This window comes from Calliphora vicina, chromosome 5 (assembly GCF_958450345.1).
Source record: "Calliphora vicina chromosome 5, idCalVici1.1, whole genome shotgun sequence".
Lineage (NCBI taxonomy): Eukaryota > Metazoa > Arthropoda > Insecta > Diptera > Calliphoridae > Calliphora > Calliphora vicina.
Genome location: NC_088784.1, coordinates 111788975 through 111798325, shown reverse-complemented (window position 1 = coordinate 111798325; position 9351 = coordinate 111788975). Strand labels below are relative to the sequence as shown.

At 30.6% G+C, this 9351-nt stretch overlaps 2 protein-coding genes across 2 annotated transcripts; both read left to right on the top strand.

Annotated features, from left to right (window-relative positions):
- The first annotated feature begins 5031 nt into the window (after positions 1–5031).
- Positions 5032–5796, top strand: boca (LDLR chaperone boca). Its single transcript, XM_065511477.1, has 2 exons — positions 5032–5235; positions 5298–5796. Exons 1-2 carry the CDS (start codon positions 5089–5091, stop codon positions 5688–5690), a joined length of 540 nt encoding a protein of 179 aa, XP_065367549.1. The 5' UTR covers positions 5032–5088; the 3' UTR covers positions 5691–5796.
- A 996-nt stretch (positions 5797–6792) lies between these two features.
- Rpe (Ribulose-5-phosphate-3-epimerase) lies at positions 6793–7793 on the top strand. Its single transcript, XM_065511220.1, has 2 exons — positions 6793–7446; positions 7521–7793. Exons 1-2 carry the CDS (start codon positions 6883–6885, stop codon positions 7623–7625), a joined length of 669 nt encoding a protein of 222 aa, XP_065367292.1. The 5' UTR covers positions 6793–6882; the 3' UTR covers positions 7626–7793.
- The last annotated feature ends 1558 nt before the right edge of the window (positions 7794–9351 follow it).

Here is a 9351-nt window from a genome sequence, read left to right as displayed (position 1 = left end):
AAGTGCAATGAAATTCGATTAATAGCTTTTCATACTATTTATTTTTTATTTATTTTATTTATTTTATTCATTCAAGTAATACAAAGCCTTCAAGGCCAAAATTACATATTACTTAGCAATAATACCTAAGCATAGGAAAAAAATTAACAAGGTGTTAAATATAAATAATACAAATAACTTATTAATCTGAATTTTCTTATATATAACGGTTCCCCAACCGTAATGTAAAAATTAAAAAGAATTTGAAAAAAGTAACAATAATTAAAGAAAAATAACAAACAAAAGGCCCAAATCAATAGCAGCACTGAAAATTGTACTCAATGTAAGAAAAATAACTTAAATTAAAAATTAAGCTTGTACATAAATATACATTTAAACAGCTCCATAGTTTGCAAAAAAATTCAAAAGTTTAATTCGGAAAACATTATTGGAATGTGAGAAAATACGCAGCTCAATTGGTAAGTAGTTCCAACAACGAGCAATTCGAATTATAAATGATTTCTCATAGAAAGAATTATTAATTCTAGGCACCAAAATTTGGGGACTTCTAGTCGATCTACTAAAAGTAAATTTATTAAACAACGGTAATGGACTTCCAGTTCTAATTATCTTATGAAAAGCAATCATGCACCGAAGTATAACAAAATCAGAGAAAGTGCATTTTAAAAATTGTTTAACATAAATGGATATATGATCCCTTCGACCTACATTGTATACAAAACGAACAATGGTATTAACAATACGATTTATTTTATATAGATCAGTAGAATTAGTACCTGATACAACCTCAAGTCCATATGTGACTTGAGACATTAAAAGGGAATATGCCAACTTATATCTAATATGTTGAGGGTAATATACATTAGTAGAAAATATTTTACGTAAAGTCTGCAATACCCTGGAAACAGTAATACCGATATGAGCAGCAAAATTCAGTTTTCTATCCAACATAATTCCCAAAAATTTTATTTGTTCAACAAATTCAATCCGCACACCACCAATAAAAATATCCAGATTAACATTAAATCTATCGAAAGGACTAAAAATAATCGCTTTTGTTTTTAAAGCGTTAATAGTTAAGAAATTGTATGTAGTCCAGTCAAAGATAAGCCGAAGGGAATAGTCAATATTACTACGTAGAACATCAGCAAAATCTCTATTGCAACTAAATAGTAAGGCCACATCGTCTGCATATATAAATGTTTTACATACAGAACTATTAATTATACTCGGTAAATCATTGACATAGATATTAAACAACACAGGTCCCAAAACAGAGCCTTGAGGAACACCAGAGTGAAGATGTAATGTACCAGACTCGACACCATTAAGGTTAACAAACTGCGATCGTTCATTAAGATAGGATAGAATAAGTTTACAGGCCGACGCAGAAAAACCAAATTCAACCCGAAGTTTATCAATCATTCTTCGATAATTAATGGAGTTAAATGCCTTCGATAGGTCCAATGAAACAAGAATACTAAATTTATTATCATTAATGTCTTTCCTAATAGAATCTGTAAGATCAAGAAGAAGTGAAGTGGTATTATAACCTCGACGAAAAGCATATTGTGAGTGGTAAATTTTTTTAGATGTAAATTCCAAAATTTGGTCCTTTAAAAGATGTTCCATTACCTTAGAAAGAGCAGGAAGGACAGAAATTGGCCTAAGATCGTCAGGTCCATTAATAACTTTAGACTTAGGTATCGGAACAACACGAGCAGTCTTCCAACCAACAGGAAACTTAGATGTGGTCAAAATAGAATTAAACAAATGAAGGAATAGAGCAGACACATATGGAAATATCATTTTAATAAATTGAATAGAAACGCCATCAGTACCAATAGAATTGGAATGTACCTTATTTAAAGCCACTAACACTTCATATTCATCAACACATCTAAAGGAAGCACCAAATTCAGAGAATTGAAGATGACCAAAATCAACATTTAGACTCCCATCCCCTCCTAAAGAGTTTACAAAATAATTGTTAATCATATCAGCATCAAAAGTACAATTAGGAACATCACTGCCAACACAGCCATAATTCTTAAGAACTCTCCACAAGCCAGCAGAATCAAGTCTGTTAAATAACTTAGAAAAGTGTCGCCTCTTCTCAACACGAATAGCTTTTTTCGCTCTGTTGCGATGTTTGCAAAATATTCTCCAGTTTATAGAAGACTTATTACGTTTATATGCTAAAAAAGCCAAATCCCTTAGAGATTTAGCTAATACAACTCTGTTAGACTTCATCCAACAATCATCATTATATTTTATTCTTTTCCTAACTTTAGGAACAAAACATAATAGAGATTGTAATAAGGCGCCAATATTTGAGCATATTATGTCGACATCACTAGAACCATAAATATCGCACGAGTCAAAGTCAGACAAGAAGCTCATTATCCCATCCCAGTCTGTACATTTATAATCCAGGTATTCAATATACTCATTTACATGGATAATATTAAACTTGAAACATGCAAAAATTGCAGCGTGACGGGACAAAGCAGGATATAGATATTGATCTGAAAAAAGCAAAGCAGAGGAATCACTAATTAACATAAAGTCAATTAAAGACGTACTATGGTGTGCAACATCGAAGTGTGTGGGTTTACAATTATGAATAATACTCAAGCCCATACTAGTACATAAGGAACGAAAAGTAGTTGACTTAAAGCTGTCAAATAGGTTGTAGTTAAAATCACCGACAATAATTATATTGGAATACATAGAGAGAAGTTGAAAATGCTCAGACTCAAAAGTATCTATATCTCCATAAGGCAGATAAACAACACCAAATAGAATCTTCAAGCTACCGAAGTAAATTTCCAAAAATAATGACTCACAAGACCCAACTACAGACGATTTAAATACAATTCTAAATTTTATGTGGTTCGAAATAAAAATACCAACACCGCCGCCCCTCGAACCATGACGATCATTACGACAAAATGTATAGCCCTGGACATGGACAGAGCGGTAGGAAATGTGGGGTTTAAGCCATGTTTCAGAAATAGCAAAAACATCCAATAGAGATCCATTTAAAAGAAATTTGAATTCATCAAACTTAGAAGAGTTAGCTGAAGGTCTAATGCTTTGACAATTTAAATGCGCTACTTTGAAATCATTCATATAAGGTAGCAAAATATTCTTAATTTGAGTACTGCTATTAATCAACGGACCAATGTTATTATCAGAAAACATCAAAGTAATTGAAAAACATTACGTGGGGAAAACGAATAGAATAAGAAAAATAAAGATAATAACTATCTAATATATTAAACATTTTACAAATGTATTAACATTAACTAACTAACAGCCAGTCTTAAGTAAATATGAGATCAAATTAAAAAAAAATATATAATACTGAATAATAAAAAGTAAGTAAATATATAATACATATGTATGTATAAATCATATATCAAAAGGAGAGAGAAAAAAAAATCATTAAGTGGTTGCTACATTGCCAATAGAAAATACATAAAATATGCTTTGATATATACATACATATGTAAAATAAAAATATAAAAAGAAGACAATTTTCATTCAGCCCCCTCAGGATTCAGCAATCCAGCACATTCTTCAGTATTATAGGTTACCACATCTCCATCAGAAAGAGTTAATTTAGCCTTAACTTTATCTGTGTTAAGAATTTTGAATTTAGTTATAATTTTACGCTGAAGCAAACTACGGCAAATTTGGTTAAGTTTTGAAGCAGCAGGAGAAAAATGATCGTTGAGATATACACGATTATTAATATCGCCGCCCACAACATCACACACCTTCAGCAAACGAGTTTTAAAGTATTGCTTCATTAAATTATCCCGTAAATGTACGCTATTAAATTTTACTAATATAGCTTTACGGTTGTGCATATAGCAAACGTGATTAATATCACTACGGGAAATAGTAATTTCGTAATTTGAACAAATTTTTATAGTTACGCTAATTAAATCATCCAGACCACTAGGCAAACCAATTACAACAATATCAGCACGATTCAAACGTTTATGTAGTACATTGTTCTCATCTTCAAGAACCATAATTTTGGAACATGTGGAAGCATCAACTTGTTTTATAAGCTTACTGCAATTAATAATATCAGCTTGCAATTCCTTGCGATATGATGACATCTCCGATTTCAACTCATGAAAAGTTTCAGTAAAAGCACGTTTAATGTTATCAACATCATCTTGTTTGCGTTGCATATAGTCATCAATTTTCTTATCAATGCTAACAATTTCATCATGAAGTCTTTTTTCCATATCTTGCAAGCCAGATGTCGAATAGGAACAGCATTTGTCACAAAGGAAAACAATAGATTTTATTTCCTTCAACGTTCTTAGTGTATCATCATTAATCTTAGCGCACTGGGCATGGAACCATAAATTGCAGGACTTGCATAACACACTAGTATGAGTTTTTCCAATGACTAGATTACAAGTACCACACTTACAAGTTTTGGTGGAAGGCATCTTGTTGCAACAAAAATAAAAGATATTCAAGTTTATAAAATGGCAGCAAAACTATGTTCTGTATGCAATATATGGGTATGTATCTTTGTTGTACACAAATGATCAGCAAAAAAAACAAATGCAAATCAACAACAACAGCAGCAGCAACTTATAAGATGTTTTAACGGCGGGATAAATTATTAATTGTTTAAATTTTTATTTATTACAGTAGTTAAACATTAATATAGTTAAACCAAGAGTAATTTAAAAATTATTAATGCAAAAAGCTCAATAAAAATTTATTTAGAAAAAATTAAAAAGACCAGCTGTCAAATAAATACGTCTACTCAGGCAGGGTTGCCATCGCGTTTTTTAAACACATAATATAAACATAACATAACATAAACACATAACAATTTAGTACTTTCGAAAATGTTAAAAAGGTACTTTTTATTTAAATGAATTAAGTGGTAAATTTCCCATCTCTGTAATTGCCTACACTGGCAATTTATTTTTTGACATTTTCTTTGTTGCATCTTTTCGTGACGTGTGTTTTTGTTTACAGTTGAAATAAATTAATTAATATTGCTGCGGATTTTCGAGAAATATTTTCGATTCTTTTTATAGTAAAATGAATTACATTTACTTTTTTCTCATAGCGATTTTGTCAGTAACAACAGCAAAGAAATATAAGGATGATACCAAACCCGAGTGGGCCAAAAAAGATATAAGAGACTTTAATGATGCCGATTTGGAAAGGTTGTTAGATCAATGGGAGGTAAAAGCAGTAACAAATTAACATATGTATTATCAAATAAATCTCAAAATTGCTTTCAATAGGAGGATGAAGATCCATTAGAACCTGATGAGTTACCAGAGCATTTGCGCCCTCAACCTCAGATAGATCTCTCAAAATTGAATTCAGCTAATCCTGAAGAGTTGCTTAAAGTCTCCAAAAAGGGGCGAACACTTATGACTTTCGTGTCCGTTGATGGAAAACCTACTCGAGAAGAAGCTGAAACTATTACCAAGCTATGGCAGACTAGTCTATGGAATAACCACATACAAGCCGAGCGTTATATGGTTGATGACGATCGTGCGATTTTCATGTTCAAAGATGGTTCTCAAGCATGGGATGCTAAAGATTTCTTAATACAACAAGAGCGATGCAAAGGTGTGACAATAGAAAATAAGGAATATCCCGGAACCTATAATAAAAAAGAAGAATTATAGATACGGACTACGAAAATTGGAAAATTTATTTAAAACCATAATATTACATTGAAATGTGTTTTGCATTTATGTATATACGAACAAATAAAAATATTAATTAAGTTAATTTAGGTGTAAAATCATCATTATCATAAAAACCTTTTTCCGATTACGTTAGACATAATTACCCCTATTCTGTTAGTCGTTGTCGACAGCAAGAAGTATAAGTTTCACCGATATCGATAACAATGGGTAACTATACAATTATGTCAATAGTTACCAATTGTTATCGATATCGGCACATATACCATTTTTTTACGTGACTTTGTGTCGACAGCGACTGACAGAAAGGTGTGAATTTTTTTTATGAAAATTCTATTCATGTGAACATTTTTTTCAATAAGGATTATCAATATAGTCCGGTCGAAGTTAGTTTTACCTCTGAGGTATATCAACAAGAGGCTTCGCATAATAATTTTTTCGAATACATATCGATGGCTTAATATAAAAAGGCCCTAACTCGTGTTAAGCCATCGATATAGAAAAAATTAAATGAAAAAAAATATATATAAACTGTTACTGGGATCTTGATTTGTTCCAATATTTTGATATTATTTAAAAGGGCCAGAATTGAAAATTTCAATAGAAATATATTTTTCCGGAAAACTTTCTTCATGTTAAATTTATTTTCAATACTACACATCTAATTGTTATTAACAAAATCATACATTTCCCGTTCGTTTTACCAATAACATTTCAACAAACTTGGCAACCTTTTTTTTGTATTACCGCCCAGCGTTGCCACTTAGTTCCAATGGGACCAGTAGTTTCTGCAAACATTATTACTGATTTGAAACAAATGATAGTTCTCAAAACCACTGTTCAATGGTTGTGGTTTGCCGAGCGAGATAAGAAAAATATCTGAAACTTTTGATTCAACATTTTAGATTATTGCAATTTGCCAGAGTTTTGAAATATATAAATTAATGTTTAATAATATTTAAAATAAGATTACTATTTTGATATCGAATATAGGCATTCTCCAAATATTTAATAATAAAAAAAATTGGGAGTAAAAATATGTTATGTGTGGCAAGGCTGTTACCACACGTGTTTTATTTACTAGATTTTTTCAATTCATTGATAAACACTTTTTGTTGCTGCACACTAGTGGAAAAAAATTTCAGACCTCATTGGGAGATTGTTTATTAAAATGCCTGTACAAGCTAAAATTGGTCCATCAATATTGAACGCTGATCTTGCTGATTTAGCTGCGGAATCTCAAAAGTTGTTGGAAAATGGAGCAGATTACTTACATTTAGATGTGATGGATGGTCATTTTGTGCCGAATCTAACCTTTGGACACTCTGTTGTAAAGTGCTTGCGTAGTAAAGTTAAAGAAGCCTTTTTCGAGACACATATGATGGTTTCAAAACCACAACAGTGGATTGAACCAATGGCGGATGCTGGTGTTAACTTATATACTTTCCATGTTGAACCTGTTGTTGATAATATTACGGAAATTTGCCGAAAAATTAAAGAGTCAGGCATGAAAGTTGGCTTAGCAATTAAACCTGGTACTGGGGTGGAAGTACTGCAAAATTATCTCGATTTGGCTGACGTTGCTCTAGTGATGACAGTTGAACCAGGATTTGGTGGTCAATCATTTATGGCCGATATGATGCCAAAAGTTGAATGGCTACGTCAAAACTATCCCAATTTGGATATTGAAGTTGATGGCGGTGTAGGTCCAAAAACTATTGATTGCTGTGCTAAGGTAAAATATACTATTTTCTACATTTTTATATTTTGTATGCTTTAATATTTTGTCTATTCACATTTCATTTATAGGCTGGCGCTAATATGATTGTTTCCGGTACTGCAATTATACAGGCTCCCGATCAAAAAGCTGTAATTGGTCTCTTGAAATCAACAGTCCAAAACTATAATAAGTGATTCCTGCCATTATTTCATATCATGTTTTTAGTTTATTTTATATAAAGAAATTAAATATGTGGGGTTTTATATTTAAAGTATGGTAAATTGTTATTAAGAATTTAAACGTAGTTGTAATAGTTGTAAAAATAAATACATTTTTCTAAACAAAAAAAAAATTGAAAATAATTTTGAATTAATTGTGAGAGTGGAGAAAATTTATAAATAAACCGTAGCATGTAAATAAACAAGCAATCATGTTCTCCGAAACGAATTCGTTTCTTAATTTTTCTTTAGCAAAGGTTGCAAATTTGGATATTTTCCGACTAGAACTATGACAAGCCGGTAGTTCCAGCCATTGTTCAAACATTTTTTGAATTTCACAACTAATAAACTAACAACTAAGTAGAAATTTATAACCGATTATGGCCAATAGGCTAGGTTGTTGAAAATAAATAATAATAAAAAAAAAAAAATAATAATAATAAAAAAACAAGTAAGAGAGCTATATTCGGCTGTGCCGAATCTTATATACCCTTCACCAAATTATACTTCAAAATACAAATTTTAAATATTTTTTGGAAAACCCAATTTTTTTCCAGTTTTTTTTAATTTTTTGGATTTTTTTTTTCGATTGCTATCTGAAATTCTTTTGTTTTAATTTTTTTAAATTTAAAAAAAAATTTTGTTTTTGGTTAAAAAAAATTCGGGTTAAAAATATTTTTTCCCATTTGACCCATTCTAGGTCCAACTTACTATGGTATTATATACGTCGTTGCAAAGGTCTTTGAAATATCTATCATTAGATATCCATATTTATTTATTTTATTTATTGTCTATATTAATGTTTAGTAATCCTGATATAGGTCAAAAATCTAGGTTGTCCTGGTTTTTTCCTCATATCTCAGCCATTTGTGGACCGATTTTGCTGATTTTAAATAGGAAACTTCTCGGAAGCATGTCTGACAGAATTATTGAAGATTTGGATCCCGAAGATATTGATATCAACAGACAGACAGATGGACATGGCTTAATCGACTCCGCTATCTATAAGGATCCAGAATATACTTTATAGGGTCGGAAAATTATATCGTCGAAATAACAAACGGAATGACAAACTTATCACGGAGGTGAAGGGTATAATAATATTATTTATCAAATGAGAAAATAATAAATTAGAAACCCGACATTTTTCATTCCCGCGAAATATTAAAAAACTATTTCAATCCCGGGAATTTTTTTAAAACTAAATTATGACAAAAACCAGTAACACTTTTCAAATATTCCGTAAAAATACAATTTTTATTAAAAGATTTAAGAGGTTCCTACTACGTTAAATCTGTAAAAAATACATTATTCGTTTAGGAAAAGAACTGTTTCAAATCAGAATGTATATAAACAAATTTAAACCATTATTAATTTATTATTATCTCAAAAATGATAATTTTCCTGTTTTAAAAAAAAAAATTTGTATGTATTTGTTACTCAGAGAAAATAGTGATAAACTAATTTATTGCTGATCAAATGTATTTTTCTGTTGTGGTTGAAAAATTTCAGTTGGTGTGACAACAATTAGTTAAATTATCTTGGGTCAACTGAAATTGCCTTTCTGCTGCTAACAAAGTTGGCTACTGATTCAAAACGGTAAAGGGGTAACGGTTATTTGGATTATTTCGGTTGTTGTTGTTGTTGTAGCAGCATAAACAATTTTACAATAATACATTACTTACCTTTAAGGGAAAAACAA

Excerpts from the sequence above, each read along its gene's own strand:
- boca (XM_065511477.1), top strand. The coding sequence starts at position 5,089 with ATGAATTACATTTACTTTTTTCTCATAGCGATTTTGTCAGTAACAACA. Across the intron at positions 5,236-5,297 it reads GGTTGTTAGATCAATGGGAG|GAGGATGAAGATCCATTAGA; the intron begins GTAAAAGCAGTA and ends TGCTTTCAATAG.
- Rpe (XM_065511220.1), top strand. The coding sequence starts at position 6,883 with ATGCCTGTACAAGCTAAAATTGGTCCATCAATATTGAACGCTGATCTT. Across the intron at positions 7,447-7,520 it reads CTATTGATTGCTGTGCTAAG|GCTGGCGCTAATATGATTGT; the intron begins GTAAAATATACT and ends TTTCATTTATAG.